The sequence below is a fragment of the Castanea sativa genome, chromosome 2 (assembly GCF_040712315.1).
Source record: "Castanea sativa cultivar Marrone di Chiusa Pesio chromosome 2, ASM4071231v1".
NCBI classification, from domain to species: domain Eukaryota; kingdom Viridiplantae; phylum Streptophyta; class Magnoliopsida; order Fagales; family Fagaceae; genus Castanea; species Castanea sativa.
This window is the reverse complement of record NC_134014.1, coordinates 6663971-6682218: the sequence shown is the minus strand read 5'-3', so window position 1 is coordinate 6682218 and position 18248 is coordinate 6663971. Positions and strand designations below refer to the sequence as shown.

Here is an 18248-nt window from a genome sequence, read left to right as displayed (position 1 = left end):
CCCAATTCTGGCACAAAATTAAAACAAATTAGAAAGATTGAGATTTCAAAATATGGTTTAACTTATTCATTTGTATCTGTTAAAAATAAAAAAGAGATAATACCTGAATTTTACTTAGAAATTACACAATTTGATTTTACTAAAAAGAGGTGGCAGAGATGAGGCGTGGACCAAGTCACTGTCTTGAGACAAATCGTGTCGTCTACGGTATATCCGATGTAGTTAGACAAATAGCTTCTGCACGTTGTCCCCAGAATACAACAGCCCAGTCACCTTTGCTGATTATCCTTGCGAGCCTACACTGTTCGTAGGATATAAGCTCTCTATAGTACTTTCTTTCCCTAGAAAATTTTGTAAAAGATAAAATATTTGTGTGAGCAGTAAGAAGCAATAGAAGACAAGTGTCTAAGAAAAAAAAGTTGTTTTTTTGAAAAGTTTGTAGCTTTGTAATTCAAAATTAAAAATATGTGTATCTGAAACTTTTATTTCTTTCCATATATATAGAGCCAGACATGTTGCTTGTCTTTAGCCAAAAAATAAAAACGTTTGCTATCTTTGAAAGTTTAAATGGTCATAAAATTATTGAAATTAATGTGTGATCAATAGCTTTCTTTTTCTATATATATAAGCTGGACATCAAAACATATCTTCGCCAAATCTATACATTGAGAACAAGGAAAATATGTCATAATGCTATGTATTTAATGGCCCATAGTAATGTGAAGAACTTTATTAGAATACCTTTTTTGAAAATTTTAGAATAGTGAAATGCTACATTCACAACAATTTTACAACCTACAAAACCCTTCCTTTCCCTCCTCACCGAAATCTGCTTTGTTTTGTATTCTCATTTTATTTTATTTTTGTTTTCTTTTCCTAGTCAGATTTTTGTTTTCTTTTTCCTAGTCAGATTATTTAAGTTGTGTTTTGTGACTTGGCAGTGACAGGTAAGCAATGTTGTAAAAATGTTGTAAAATTGTTGTGGATGTAGCATTTCTCTTTAGAATATATATTACAAGCTAACGTGAAGAACTTTATTAGAATACCTTTTTGAAAATTTCAGAATATATATTACAAAAAATTGCTAGCTGTTTTGACCACTTTCCATGAATACAAATAGTAAATACTTGTATATATATATATATATATATATATATATATATATATATGTAGTTACTTATAATAACATAAAATAATTCAGCAATAGCTGTACATTTAAGTGCTGAAAAATCTTCCATATATGATGTTATTATGTCATATTCAAATAAGAACATTTGAATACAAAACGTTTAGAATGGAAAATATATATTTGTAATAAAACTAAATATGCTGGCAATTATAGTATTAATATCACATTAATGTTCAGAAAATTCCCTAATTAAAACCATTGACAATAGCTATTCAAATTTTGAATTATATTTGAATTTCAAAATTTAGCATTCAACATATCTGACATTAAGGGATAATTGATTTCCTCAAGTAACGTAAATGAGTATTAAAATAAATATGATATTTTTTATAAAAATATCCAACAATCCCCCACTTATTTTTATAAAAAATAAATAGGTAAATATATATATATATATATATAAGAACAATTTTTCTAGGTTAAGTAGAACATTATGCATAATGGAAGTGCCAATGACTTGAACCCTCATTTAGTGTTACAGCAACATTGTTCCAAAGTTAATAGTGATCTAAGTCTTGAACTACAACTTTTTCTATGGATACAAAACATTACATCACACGCATAATATTCCAGTACTCTACTACAAGCTTCTAAGCCAACACATTATGGCCTTGTGCTTTATCCCAGCATCTATGAGCTATTTAGAGAATTAGCCACATTCTCAAAGGAAGTGGCCTTACTTCCATGCTCACTTAAGTGTGGCTATCAAGGATGTTCTTATAACTCTAACATCCCACTCATAAGAGTCTTAGTCCACATTAAGAGTTTTTTTTTCTGATAAATAAAAACTCGTCCTATATAACGTTACAAGATACATGCACGCACACCATAGAGAGAGACATGAGTATTATTACTCATACATATATTTAGTGCATGTCAATCAAACTACACTATGATTAGTTTCTCCCTTTGAACCTAGTTTTTGGGATCTCCAATCCCTAGGTAAAGTATCCTCATAGGTAGTTTATTCTTCTTTGGGCTTAAGTCTCATCCCCCTCGATGCTATCCAGATCTTTTCTCTAGCTAGAGTTTTAGTTAATGGATCTGCAATATTATCATTTGTACTAATATAATCAACATTTATGGTATCATTGTTTATGTATAATCTCACGGTACTGTGTTTTCTTTTAATAGATCTGGATTTACCATTATAGTATTTATTGCGCACTCTACCAATAGTGGCAATACTATCACAATGAATTAAGACGGGTGAGATAGGTTTCTCTCACATGAGAATTTCAGATAATAAATCTCGTAATCAAACAGCTTATTCACTAGCTGAAGATAAGACAATTAATTCTGCCTCCATGGTGGATTTAGCAATAATCTGTTGCTTTTTAGATTTCCAACTTATTGCTCCACCACCTATTGTAAATACATAGCCAGTGGTAGATTGGTAGACAAAGAATCACCTAATAAAGTGTTTCAACTAACATCACTATATTCTTCAAGTACAACAGGATATCTTTGATATAGCAAACCATAGTACGCAGTTCTTTTTAAATATCTCATTAATTGAGTCATGGCATTTCAATGCTCAAAATTAGGTTTGCTAGTAAATCTTGTTAGAACTCCTACGGCATAAGCAATATCAGGTCTAGTACAATCAGTATTATATCTAAGACTTCCAATAATACTAGCATATTCTTTTTTATTGTAAATATCATTTTCATCTTTAGTAGGAAAAAGATGCACACTAGAGTCAAAATGGATACTTGCAGGTTTACAATCAAAATAATTATATTTCTTCAAAAAAATTTCTATATAATGAGATTGATCTATAAATATGCCATTTGAAGTTCTAGAAATTTTCATGCCAAGAGTCACATTAGCTTCTCCTAAATCTTTCATATCAAAGTTATTTTTAAGAAGCATTTTGGTAGCATTTATAATATTCATATTAGGACCAAAAATTAGAAGATCATCAACATATAAACAAATTATAACATGAGCATCATCAAAAGTTTTATAATATATACATTTGTCACTTTCATTTGTTTTAAAACCATTAGAAAGCAAACATTGATCAAATTTCTCATGCCACTGTCTAGGTGCTTATTTTAAACCATATAAAGATTTTAATAATTAACATACCTTATGCTCATTACCTGGCATTGTAAAACTTTCTAGTTGGTCCATGTAGATTTCTTCTTCTAAATCTCCATTTAGGAATGTTGTCTTTACATCCATTTGATGTATCATCAAATTATGAATAGCTGCTATCGCAATCAATAATCTAATAGACGTAACTTTAGTAACATGAGAAAAAGTATTGAAAAAATCAATATCTTCTTTTTGTTTAAAACGTTTAGCTACAAGTCTTGCTTTGAATTTTCAATAGATCCATCAAGTTTTAATTTTCTTCTAAGTATCCATTTACATCCAATTGTTTTACAACCTAGAGGTAAATTTACAAGTTTTCAAGTATTATTAGAGATAATAGAATTCATCTCATCATTGACCTGAATAAGGAGAAGATAAAGCCTCCTCTAAAGAAATAGGGTCTCCTTGTAAATTATACACATAATATTCAAGACCAAAAACCTTTCAATTTTAGGTCTTTTACTCCTCCTAGGTTCAATCTCATATTCATTAATATCTTTTGACTTAGATGTTGAACATTCAAAATTCTCTTGTTGTTCAAAACCCCTACTATTTTTATATTTAAATGGAAATTTATTTTCATGAAAAATTGCATCTCTAGATTCAATTATTGTATTATTATCAATATCAAAAAATCTATAAGTTGTGTTATATAAAGAATAACCAAAAAATACACATGTAGAAGCCTTTACCCCAAGTTTAGGTCTTTTAGGGTCAGGTAGCCTCACATATGCTAAGCAACCCCAAACTTTGAAGAAATTCAAATTTGGTTTATATTTTTTCCATAATTCAAAAGGAGTTAAAAAAGTCTTTTTATGAGGTACTCTATTCAAAACAAAATTTGCAATTAAAACAGCTTCACCCCATAAATGTTTAGGAGCCCCAGAACTAACAAGCATAGCATTAGTTAAATTTATAAAAGTCCTATTTTTACATTCAGCTACTCCATTTGAAGATGGAGAATAAGGGGCAATAGTCTCATGAACAACACCAAGAGATTGAATATAATTATTAAGACCAAGAGTATCATATTATTTTCCTCTATCAGTTCTAAACCTTTTAACCTTTTTATCAAAAGTATTCTCAACTTCTTTTAACAAAATTGATAATTTTTCAAAAGCATCACTGTTATTTTTCATAAGATAGACATATGAATATTTTGAAAAATCATCTATAAAGGTTATAAAATACTGATTACCTCCACATGTCAAATGTCCTTCAAATTCACAAATATCACTATGGATAAGCTCTAGTAATTTAGTATTTCTTTCAATTGATTTATGAGGCTTTTGAGAAATTTTAGTCATGCTACAAATTTCACATTTTTCAAGTTCATTTTCAAGTTTAGGAATTAAACCTAAATCACTCATACTTTTCATATATTTATTATTGATAGGACATACTCTACCATGCCAAACATTCACACAAGAAACAATATAAGAAAACCTTGAATTTTCATTCATCTTAACATTAAGTTTAAACATGTCATCACAAGCATAGCCTTTGCCAACAAACATGCCATTTTTAGAGAGTACTTATTGATCAGCCTCAAAGACTTGTTTGAAACCAGCCTTATTCAACAAAAAACTAGAAACTAGATTCTTTCTAATGTCAGGAACATGAAAGACATCTTTGAGAGTGACCTCTCTCCTAGAAGTAAATTTGAGAAGCACCTCTCCAATACCCACAACATCAATGGTATGAGAATCACTAAGCATAATTTTCTTTTTTTCATCCAAGATGGTGTAGGTCTTGAACCAATTTTTATCATAACAAATATGTCTAGTTGCCCTAGAATCAATCCACCACCCTCCAAAGCCTTCGAGAATATTAATCTCGGTAACCATAGCCACAAGAGGCTCTTCAATGACATTGGCTTGAGCCATAGGCCTATGTTTTCGAAAACGACAATTTCTAGCCGAATGTCCAAGCTTTCCACTTACAAAACATGCACAATTGCTATTATTAGTGTGGTTGCCATTATTTGGAGCATGCTTAGGATGGTGTGCTTGGTTCTTTCTTTGATTAGAGTGGGTCTTATGTTGAGGCTGATTTCCATTTGGCCTACGTTTGAAGTTCCCTTTCTTAGGCCTTACATAGTCATTATTTTTTACATTGGCGTTTGGCATGTTTTCATTTGAAGAGATAAAATTTACCTTAGGACCATTTGCTCCATGGAGTTCAACAGCTTTGTCTTGGTTCATTTGCTCTTCCTCCACTCTCAAACGGGTGATAAGGGATTCAATGGAGAGTTCCTTTTGCTTGTGTCTCAACTCTCAAGACTTTGGCAAACTCCTTCCAAGATTCAAGCAGCTTGTCAATGATGGTTAAAACTTGCATTTGTTCATCTACTCGAATGCCTTCAGATTGAACATCTTGTGCAATCATTTGGAGTTCATAGGATTGTTCCACCACGGACTTGCCTTCAACCATCTGAAATTTGAAAAATTGGCTACATGCATATTTCTTGGATCTAGCTTTCTCTGTATCATATTTTTGATTCAATGCCTTCCATATCTTTTTGGCTGATTTGTAAGCTTAATCATAATAATCATACAAATCATCAAAAAGACAATTAAGTAGATAATTTCTACAGTAAAGATGATCCTTATCCCACTTCTTAACATCTTTTTCATGTTAAGAAAGTTCTTCTTCGATCAATTGTTCAGATTTCTTTTTCTCTGGTTTTGTCTTAGTTAACACATAAGCCACATTCAAGAGAGTAAGATAAAATAATGTCTTTTGTCTCCACCTCTTAAAGTTAACACCACAGAAGCGGAATGGCTTATTAAGATCACCCGCTCCAAAGGAATTAGACATAACATTACCATTTTCCAAGGATGATTTTGTGTTCTCCATATCGATTTGTCTCAAATTGTTGAAAATAAAGGAGAGATAATACCTGAATTTTTCTTGAAAATTACACAATTTGATTTTACCAAAAAGATGTGGCAGAGATGAGGCGTGGACCAAATCACTGTCTTGAGATAAATCGTGCCGTCTACGGTATATCCGATGTAGTTAAACAAATAGTTTCTACACGTTGTCCCCAGAATACAACAACCCAGCCACCTTTGCTAATTATCCTTGTGAGCCTACACTGCTCGTAGGATATAAGCTCTCTATAGTACTTTCTTTTCCCATAAAATTTTGTAAAAGTTAAAATATTTTTGTGAGTAGTAAGAAGCAATAGATGGCAAGTGTTTAAGAAAAAAAAAGTTGTTTTTGAAAAGTTTGCAGCTTTGTAATTCAAAAATAAAAATATGTGTATCTGAAACTTTTATTTCTTTCCATATATATAGAGCCAGACATGTTGCTTGTCCTTAGCCAAAAAATAAAAACGTTAGCTATCTTTAAAACTTTAAATGGTCATAATATTATTGAAATTAATGTGTGATCAATAGTGTAAGGTCACAATTTGCGCCTAAGCCCAATAGGAGAAAGGGTATAGGCCCAAAGAGCCCAATACAATAAATTTGTAGAGAATGGGTTCTAAATCTAGTTGATTATGGGCTTTGTTAACAACGGTAATGGCTCAAGATCACAAAACAATATTGATGGACAAGTTTATATGATGAAAAACTGTCCTCAAACTCAAGCCGAGGAGCTAGTTATTATACTTCTTTCTTCTTAAAGGAAGATTACAAAAATATCCAATCTACAGTGTTTTCTTTCTTTCTCTCCGATCCCCCCTTCCTAAATGTCTCCTCCTCCTTTTATATCATCTTTCTTCCTCTCTACATCCTCCACGTATGGATCAGATTACTGGTTTGGATACTTGTCCCATCAGCACCTTCCTAAAGTCTTTCGAGGTAGCTATAAGGCTGAACCCTGATGCTCAGACATCATCTCCTCATTAATGCGGCCAGAGAGTTAGCTGCAGAGCATTCAATGCGGTGATAGCAACTTTTTCCTTAGATATTTCATGGCATTTCCTTGTCCTATACTCTTACCATGTACATCCTTATCTATAGGACCTCCTAGAAGGTTGCTTCTGGTAGACAGACCATCTCTCTCAACCTTGGCTTTACTTTTCCGAGGAAATATTCCACCTCGAACCTCTTTCTTGGACGACCTTAGTCAGACTTTATCCTTTTACTTTCCAACCCGAACCCTTGAGGAGATATTTTTCCGTTTTCAGACTTCCTAATGTCCTCGAATTGGGCCATTGGCCCAATACATACATAGATATATACTCCTGGACCCATTGACCCTACAAATAGCTTTTTTTCTATATATATAAGCTAGACATCAAAACATATCTTCGCCAAATTTATACATTGAGAACAAGGGAAATATGTCATTATGCTATGTATTTAATGGCTTATAGTTAACGTGAATAACTTTATTAGAATACCTTTTTTGAAAATTTCAGAATATATATTACAAGTTAACGTGAAGAACTTTATTAGAATACCTTTTTGTTAATTTCAGTATATATATTACAAAAAATTGCTAGCTGTTTTGACCACTTTCCATTAAACCAAATAGTAAATACTTGTATATATATATAGTAACTTATTATAACATGAAATAATTCAACAATAGCTGTACATTTAAGTGCTGAAAAATCTTCCATATATGACGTTATTATGTCATATTCAAATAAGAACGTTTGAATACAAAACATTTAGAATGGAAAGTATATATTTGTAATAAAATCAAATATGCTGGCAATTATAGTATTAATATCACATTAATGTTCAGAAAATTCTCTAATTAAAACCATTGACAATAGCTATTCAAATTTTCAATTATATTTGAATTTCAAAATTTAGCATTCAACATATCTGACATTAAGGGATAATTGATTTCTTCAATTCACATAAATGAGTATTAAAATAAATATGATATTTTTTATAAAAATATCCAACAGTATCCATTTCAAATGAGGGGTGAAACAGGAAATACCTTAAAGCCCAGATCAAATGGTCCTCCAAACAAGACCCTAAGGTCAACGTCTAGCACAAGCAAGTTTCTGTATAAGATAACATCCATAAGGAAACCTTTGCTCCATCCTATCAAGCAACACTCTTTGTGCACCAATCAAAATCCCAGGAATGCTCTCTTAAACATGGAGCATGTGACACAAGATAGTGAAACACCTAGGGTTGATATTGCATACTCCAAGAGCATGCAATAATTTTCCTCAATAAGGGTTTTTTTTAAACTCGGCAATTGAGCACCCTATCTCAAAAGAAGCACCTGAGAAAGGTCATTTGTCCATTATGTCAGTATTAATTATCTTAACCAACCATCAACACTTTTGCATCAAGAAAAATGCTACAAGTCTTCACTATACAATATTAAGAATACCTTAGGAACACGTCCCCTCAATTGACCTAGGGGATTGCGTATTGTTAGAACCCCTCTCACCTTATGGGAATTAGTCGCCAACTCCCACTCAAAACCATATAAATACCCTTACTAAGCCATGAACAACAACATGCACTCTAAATCTCGATATTTTTTTAAAATTTTTCTTTGAATCTTACTTTGGGAGCTTTTTCACTAACTTAACCTTAATTAGTTTGAAATCTAGGAAGTTTAGTGGATTTTTGTTCATCCATCACTATATGTCCAAAATTAAAAAATTTTAAAAATGAAAGAAATTTATTATAATACAATATAGTTGAACCTACTATTAGATTTGACATAGACACTGTCTAATTTGACTTTGTTACAGAATCTATTGTCAAAAAAAGAGAAAAAGTCTAAAGTTACTCTCAATGTAATTCCAGGTGATAACAAATGTAAAAAAATTATTATCAAGTGTAACTTTATTATTAGTAGAGATATCATACCCAGAAAAAAAAAAAAAAAAAAAAAAAAAAAAAAGGATCTTTCGATTTGAAAAATTATTCCCCTAAACTAATTGATTTATGATAAACCAATCATTCTATTGGTATTTTTATTAAAGTCTAATGGATATACTCACTTAATGTACAGATGTGATACATATTGATGGTGTAGCAAAGATCATATACATTCCACATAATTAAGTTTTTAGATTTTAATGAAATATAAATTTTGGATTTGTAACAAATCAAATATCCAAAAGATTATTTGTCAAAGAGTCAATATAGTGATATACATGTCAAAAACCAATTGTGATATTTGAATTAAAAAAGAAGAAACTGTTTTATTTTTACCCCTAGTTTATAGTATAGAATAACCCCTAACCTCTGCAGGTAGTAAGGACTAAGGATTAACAATTTTTTGTTCACTTTTCTTAGCGAGTGCTTGAGGTCAGACATAAACCATTATGATTTTATTTTTAAAAATGAAAATAAAGTGTAAACAAATATTAAGAAAAACCCATCCAATTCATCTTGATTTTGTACACATTAACCTTTTTTTAACAATTCAATTGTTACAAAATAGTGGAGGAATGATGATTTGAATCTTGGTTCTTCTCATCAAAAATAAAATGTAGTACCATAAGATTCACTTATAAATAAACCTTAATGCATCATTTAAGAGCAATGGAGTATTGCATGATCCTTGACTTGTAGCTTAGAACACCCAGTAGAACCTTATTGTTATTTATTTATATAATCAACAAGGCTTCAAAACTTTTAAACAAGTAAAAAATTAAAAGGTTATCAAAAAGTAAAAAAATTAAAAAGAGAGAGTTGTAGGATATACAAATGCAAGTACCAATTAGATTACAAATATGAAACTCTAAAGAGGCATGACATTATTTAGTACTTAACCACTCCTCTACTTACAAGGGCCAAATCGAATTCAAACATTTGTCTAGGCCCGCAGCTTGAGCTCAACTACCTTATTATGTACAGTAAGTACTAATAATATGTAATTAAATGTGTATATAGAAATGCCAGCTCCCATCTTCTGCATTCTTATTAGGTAATTGTTAATATCCACAGTGAGAGCCAATTGTTAACATACTTTTAAAGAGATTAAGAGAAGATTATAAGACAAAACTGGAAGAAGGTGGGAAAGCATACTATTATCAACCTCACAAAAATAAGGCAATTTGAGTTTTTCAACTATAAAAGGGGCCAATCAAATGCATTATTCATTTTGAAGGAGTCCCACAATCATTATTCAGAACACTCAACTCAACCACCCAGAAAACAATTAAGAACGAGCATAACGAACAGAGATTCGCCGCTGTATGGGGCTCCTACAAGAAGGGCAATCCTTCATGCCCTGTTTTTCGTGGAGCTCATTGCATGTTGTACAGACCACCTGGTGAGCACATGGAAGAAAAACCACAGACATCTCCTCTGAAAGGCACATCACACACTCCCGTTCCCGTTTCACACCACCTGACTCAGAGTAGTCCTGAAAATCTCTCACCACATCTGAGATATAAGGGGCCCAGGAATTCTGGTGATCTAGGCCATTTCTGATGTCTGTAAGTCTGCTGGCATAGCTTCCATCAATGCCCCTCTTGAGTGCAGCAATTTTTGAAGAATCAGTCTTCAGTCTCAATTGGGAGATTTCTTTTTCAAGCTTCTCAATGTCATCTTTGTATTTCTGCAGATTTTTTTCCGCTTTGGATTTAATCATATCCTCTTTTGATTTTGTTGACGCCTCAATTTGTTCTCTTTCTTTTCTTATGGAATTAGCCTGCCCAAGTAGCTCTTCCTTCCCTTTTTCCTCCTTTTTCCATTTAGCCTGTGATATTTTTTATATCAATGAGAAAGGGCCCAGTGATAAAACTCATAATCACAAGCACCAAGAGGAACTAGGAATGACATCTTTGTGGAACCACCAAGCAGTATACTTTCAAAGCATTAACAGAAGGGCCCTATAGAACTGCACTAAAAACATGCTCCTTCCGACAGCTACTACAATGCACTTCATGTATTTCTTTAAAAACTTTACTTCAGGAATAAGTTTTGGTCGTTCAAAAAAATGAAATGGGGGAAATATCGGGAGTTTGGAAACGCATGAAAAGAAAGTATGCTTACTACATGCATGTGCGTACTACTTAAGGTACAGATAAGCCCTAAAAGAAAGTTGAATCAAATATATTTAAGTTCAATTCACCGATCAAAATGTTAAGATAGCAAATAAAGAGAATGTGTGAACATAAGCCTTTTAGAAGATCAATAAGATTTTGACATCCATACAAACAAATAATAATTTTTTAGCAAAAATACAAATTACACCCTTTAAGTTTGGTCAGTTGTCATTTTGGTCTTGCAATTTTTATTTTCAACATTTTGGTCCTATAAGTTCGCATTTGTTGTCACCGTTAGTTGTTTCGTCCATCCATAACTTCTGTTAACTACTTCATTAAAAAATAATTTTTAATACTAAAAAACTATTAAACTTATTTTTCAAAAAGCAAAAAAATACAACTTACATCCTTCAAGTTTGGTCAATTGTCATTTTCGTCCTGTAAATTTCATTTTTGTCATGTAAGTTCACATTTGCCGTCACCATTAGCTCTTCTTAATGGTAATTTTTTTAACGGAAAGGAGGACGAAATAACAATGACAACAAATGTAAACTCACAAACCAAATGACAAAAATGAAACTTATAGACCAAAATGATAATTGACCAAACTAAGGGTGTAATTTATATTTTTGCTTTTTTTTTTTTTTTATAAGTAATAAAAAATTTATTCAAAAATTAAAAAAGTGAGTCACCCAAGTATACACGACATATACAGCTGGGGAACAATACAATTAAGAACACAAATTACAAGCATCCATCAAATCATAAATCAAAGAGATAGAATAATTTTCTACGATAGACATCCAATCTAATAGCGTTTTTAAAAATAAAAGTTTTAGATCGATTACTGTCCTTTTAGAATCCTCAAAACACCGATTGTTTCGCTCCCACCAAATGCACCACATCAAACAAGGAGGGACAGCCATACAGGAAATGTTGTTGCGATGACGACCAAACTTCCCTTGCTAACATGCTAGAAGGTGAACCACAGACTTTGGCATTACCCAGTAGAGACCAAACAATGTGAATACATAGACCAAAGCTGGACTGCAATAGTACAATGCAATAAAAGATGATTCACTGATTCCCTGCTGCATTTACACATGTACAGCAATCTAGAATCCATACTTTTCTCGTGCATAAGTTATCGATCGTCAAAATTTCCCCCAAAGCAGCTGTCCAAGCAAAGAACACTACTTTGGAGGGAACCTTTGGCTTCCAAATGCAAGGACTGATCACAAACACCTATCAATGCCCAATAATAGCTACTCGCCTCAAAACCCCAACTCTTGTCCGGTATCCAGCAGAGCTTATCCTCACCAGTACCCCTCAAAGAGACACCATCTATAACATCAATAAACGTAGAAAAGGATTCCAATTCTCAAGCTTGAACCGCATGCAAAAACTCCATATCCCAATAAAGTACCCCATTGGGGAACTTCATGAGATCAACCACATAAGCCTCCTTATCCCTACTAATGTTGAATAACTCTAGGAAACTCAATTTGAGAGAACTATCCCCACACCAAACACCAAGCCAAAATTGTACTCTTGATCCATCTCCAATATCAAACTGAACATAACAAGAAAAATTAGTCCATCCACTTCTAATAGACTTCCATGAACTTACCACATAAGGACCTGGGATGGACTTAGAGCACCAACCTCCCCCCTCACTTCCATAGTTAACCCCTATTACCCTTCTCCAAAAGAATCTCTCTTAGACCCAAATCTTCATAACCATTTTCCCAACAAAGCTTCATTAAAGCATCTCAAATTTCTGATCCCTAACCCCCCAGACTGAATAGGAGAGTATACCAAGCATACCGTAGACCAATTCACCAAATGAGTTTTCAAATCATCTCCCATACCACTCCAAAGAAAATTTTGTTGTAGTTGTTCTAAACAATTTGCAATATCCACCGGAATAGGGAAGAGAGAATGAAAATAAGATGGCAAGTTAGATAAAATACTTTTTATTAAAGTAACTTTACCTGCCTTAGAGAGATACAATTGTTTCCAACCTGCTAATTTCCTTTCCACCTTCTCAATAATTGGATTCCAGATTGATCTATCTTTAAATTTTAAATTTGCACCCGAAGGAAGAACTAAATACTTCAAAGGAAAGGAACCCTGCTTGCACCCCAAAATACCAACTAGCAGATCAATATCTGGAACCACACCCACAGGTACTAATATAGATTTCCCCATATTTATTTTAATCCTGACACAATCTCAAATCATAGTAGAATCAAACGCAGAAATACAATCTGCTCAAGATCAGCATCACACATAATCATTGTATCATCTGCAAAAAAGAAGGTGGGTCACTTGTAAATGATTACATGTGGAGGTACCCACACTGAAACCAGATATACAACCATCTCTCGAAGCCTTATCCAAAATTCTGCTAACCGCCTCCATGACTAAAACAAACAACAAAGAGGACAACAGATCACCGTCCCGTAGACCTCTAGATTTCTCAAAGAAACCACAAGAGGCTCCAGTAATTAAAACCGAAAATCTAACTGTAGATATACAGGAAAAAAATCCAATTTCTCCATTTTTCAGGAAAACCACAGCGCTTCAGCATGAGAAATCCCCAATTCACAAGATCATACACCTTCACCACAGGCACTCCTAATTTCAACCTACTATCCAGGCACTCATTTGCAATAAGAACTGAATCTAGAATCTGCCTATTCTTGACAATTCTGAGATTCTGAAATTATGTCCCCAATCACCTCTTTCAACCTATTGGCCAACACTTTAGCAATAATTTTGTAAACCCCCCTATCAAACTAATAGGACAGAAATCTTTCACTTCTACTGCGTCTGATTTTTTTTGGGACTAAAGAAATGAAGGTAGCATTTTGGCTCTTTTCAAACTGAACTCACATACACGCTCAGTGTGTCTCAAACCTAGAAAAAAAATAATTATGAAAATTACACTCACTCATGGTATAAAAAATGATGCTTGAATTTGCCCTAAAGGAGTAACCTAAATTCTCTTGACCAGAAGGAAGCCTAAGGCAGGCCTTAATAAGGGTTATTCCTACCATATCTACACTTCTTCTCATTTGTTCGACTTCATTATAAGCACATGCATGTACCCTATGTACAATGCATGCATGAGTGCACGAAGGAATACCCCAAGCGGAGTCATTTGTACCTCGACAAACTGTGAAAGGAGCATTAACTGCAAAGAGTTTTAAGTCCAACTTTTTAAACTCTTATGCCAGATATCATCCTAATTGGATGTTTGTGACCACATTATCTATAAATATTTTTTCCTTATGAAAGTGGCAACCACTTTTGATTATCTAACAGATGCAGCTCATGTTATGACTTCCGATCAGATCAATACATTGGCAATGACAAACCTTAATAAAAAAAATTATAAAAAAAAAAAGAAGAAGAAGAATAAACTGACAATGAGAAACCTGTTATTGGTTGGCCTCATGTGGGGGTCCTTTATAAAAAAAAATAAAATTGGAGGGGGGGGGGGGAGTGGGGGGAGGAATTATATTTGAACTTTTAGAATGTTAAAATAATGGTTAAATAATTATACTCATTATTTCCTAACAGTTTAAGTTTTTGGCACAAATGGTAGTTCATCATGGTATCAAATCAAGTGGTCTAAAATTCACCTTGTTTCCACTCAATCTCCCGTTATTAAAGTGAAAAATGCCGCATGCTATGCCCCACTTGTGAAGGGAGAGTCTATGCCCACTCATGAGGGAGAGTGTTAAATTAATTGTTAAATGATTAAATTTACTATTTCATAACACCTTAAGATTTTGGGATAAGTGGTAGTTTATTGAAGAACATACCTCAAGTTGCTCTTCAAGACATTTGTCTTGCTCTAATTCCTGTAGCAGTTGTGTTACTTTGCGTTTTTCTGTACTAAGTTCTTCCTGGAACAAGGTTTTTTGCTTCTCCCATGACTGAAATTTCATCAGCGTCTTCTTCTCTCTCTTGGAAACCTCCTCACAGCTTGCAGCTGACTCTGCAGCACGTAATATAGCAGCTTCCATCTCCTGCCTCAGTTGAGCATTCTCCACCTCAAGCCTTCGGACAGCAGAGTTAGCTCGCTCAACCTGCCCACTAGCCTTGCACAAAGCATTCTCCATCTCAGATAGCTTCTTCATCGTGTTTTCTTCCAAAGTCTGCTTCTCTTTCTTGAGCCGTTCAACTTCTTCTTTTTCTTGTCTCAGAGTTTTAAGTTCAGCCTTTTCCTTACCCAGCCTTCGTGCAGCCTGCATAACCTTCTGATTTGCCCACTCTGTCCACTCCTGGAGCTGATTTTGCAGGTCCCGAACCCTCGGAACCAGCTTCAAAATTAACTCATCCTTCTTGTCCCGGGGGACCCACTGCCCCAGAGATTTATCATACGGTATGCCAGCAAAACTACAATTAGATGGCTCAGCATTACAGCTTGAGGGCACCATAGCAGAGTCACTCTTAGTAGGAAGTGAAAGAGAAAGTTCAGTATCGGCAGCCGATAATGAAGGTGGTGTACTAGGTGCAGGTAATGCAGGTGGAGAATTAACTGCAGCTACTGTTGTTAAAGTGTTGGTCTTAGACAATGCTGAAATGGTATTAACACTTTCCAGGTTTGAAGCTGCAGATGAAGGGAGTCCAGAGTTGGCTGAAAGACTATGATTCCCATTGACTTGAGGCACATCAACTACCACTGGTTTGTTTATCTTTAAGGAAGCACTTTTGAGATTAACTGCAGCAGATTCTGATACAGACTTCAATTTTTTATCCAAGATTAAACCACCAAAAGCACTAAGCTTTCCTCCTCTTGAAGACCCTTTAGATCCATATGTCCGGTAATGCTTCTCCACATGAAGTGACTTTTGTCGGAGTATGTATTCTCTCTTAGTAGTACCAGAATGGACCTTTCTACTTCCCCCAAACTTTTCTTCCACTGCAGGAGATTGAGACGTTCCTGCAGCATTGAAGGATTTATCAATAGTATCAGATGTTGTAGTCGTGCCCTCTTTCTCTGATACTAGTCCATTGAGAACAAGGGAATTCTTTGGTTTCATTATGTTGGGAACTCCTGCCACGGTGGGTGCTTCGGATTGAGTACTATGAGAACAATTAAACTGTTTAGAAGGACTTGGAAGATTCAGTTCCAAGCTTTTGATTTCTGTTTTAGATTGAATTTGGGTGGAATTATAGGAGCTCCCACTTGAGGCCCCATCAACCACAAAACTACTCAAGGGATCTCCATCCATTGCACAAGCATGTGAAACATTCATATCACAAATTAACAAGCACCACATTGCATCCCCTGTGCTGAAGAAAGGCCTAACCTCTCGAAGAACACAAACCAATTCTGCCAATACATACTTCCCCAGCTGCTGTAAATCCTCGAAATAGTGCTCCCTTGAAGGATCAATTTCTTGGCCACTTCTAAGAAATGCTAAAGCATTATCCACTATATTTGACACTGTGTCTTTACACCCATAACAAAGGCCAGACCTTAAGACAGCCTTTGTAGCAACTTCTTCAGTGTAACCACAAGCAAAAATTTTTTTTATTGCACTCTTGAAAATGGCGTCTAAATTGCTTAAAACAAGTTCTTCAAGTTCAGCTTCTGTAAGATCACTCCAATCAGCATCTTGGAATTCATCTGCCTCTAATTCTTCTCTAGGCCGGCTAGGCCCAAATTCAGCTGCACCTGCAGCACTAGACAATCCAAGATCAAGTTTCAACCCATCAGAATGATTTTGGTTAACACAACACAGATCACAGGCACTCAATTGTCCATGACCTGGGGCAATGTCGAATTTCTCCGCTGAAAATTCATAACTTGGGCATTCATTTTGAGGCGACAAGATAATCTTATTTGGGTCACCACTTAAAGGTGGATCAGCCCGAAATTTCCTCTTATTCCTACTCCCCTTTTCTTGTATAGAAACTGAAGAAGACACTTGACAATTAGCTTTAGCAACCATTGATGCCATTTTCAGCTGCACAAAATAATATATTTCAATACATTGATCAAGCCTATCTATCGTCATCTATCTATTAATCCTCAATGAGTCAATGCAACACTAAAACACTGATTAACCAACACTATCAAACCCATTGAAAAATATAAAACACTAAGATTAACATTGGTATCAGAGATTCATAATCCCAAGTCATAAGATCGGCTTCTCATAACAAAAATACAAAAAATAGACAACTAAAACCGATTGACCATTGCATGCAGCAAGTAATAGAAAACATACCTATGAATCCCAGTATCAAGAAAAAAACGATAATCAAGATTCTGCAACCAAAAAAAAGAAATTCCAAAATTAGTCTTTCAAAATTAGCTCTTCCCAGAAACCAAAAAATATTCAATCATCAATGCATTGCAGACATACCCAGTTGCCAAAAAATATCAAAATTCAAAGAATCTACCCGAATTTCTATCCAAATCTAAATTTTGAAACCAGCCCATAGATCAATAAAGCATCAAATAAAGTTCCCAAAATCCATATATATTTGTAGCCACTTTTAAATATTATTGGAAGATCCCCAACAGCAGTTCGAGAATTTTGAGGTTTTATAATCAGAACATCGACGATCGATACGTACCAGATGGGAGCTAATGTCAACAAATCGAAGTTACGAACAACCTTAGAACATCGGATTGTCAGAAAAGAAATTTTATTTGCTATTTTTTTTTTCCTTTATTTTCTTTTTATTTTATGCTCTTAATAAAGAATTGAACTCTCTATCTTCACTCTCTCTTATATTTCTTTGGGTTAAGAGGGTTTTTTTCTTTTTTTTTCTTTTTTTTTAATATCAAGTAACCATGGTTATCCAAATATGCCTCCCAAAGATAACCATGGTTGATTAAAATTAGACATCTACCTCACTTTTTTTTTTTTTTTTGGGGATGAATAATTTCTAGTTTCAAGAAATTAAAAATGTGATAATTTTTTTAAATATTTTTTAGTTCATTCATGTGCCACCAACCCTCAAATAATTTTTTTTTCCAAATTTAATAAT

At 33.8% G+C, this 18248-nt stretch overlaps 1 protein-coding gene across 1 annotated transcript; it reads right to left on the bottom strand.

Moving 5' to 3' along the window:
• Positions 1 to 10240: 10240 nt before the first annotated feature.
• LOC142624634 (putative E3 ubiquitin-protein ligase RF298) lies at positions 10241 to 17962 on the bottom strand. Its single transcript, XM_075798288.1, has 4 exons — positions 17832 to 17962; positions 17480 to 17520; positions 15062 to 17215; positions 10241 to 10939 (listed from the first exon to the last, which is right to left on the bottom strand). Exons 3-4 carry the CDS (start codon positions 17207 to 17209, stop codon positions 10397 to 10399), a joined length of 2691 nt encoding a protein of 896 aa, XP_075654403.1. The 5' UTR covers positions 17210 to 17215; positions 17480 to 17520; positions 17832 to 17962; the 3' UTR covers positions 10241 to 10396.
• Between the last annotated feature and the right edge of the window lie 286 nt (positions 17963 to 18248).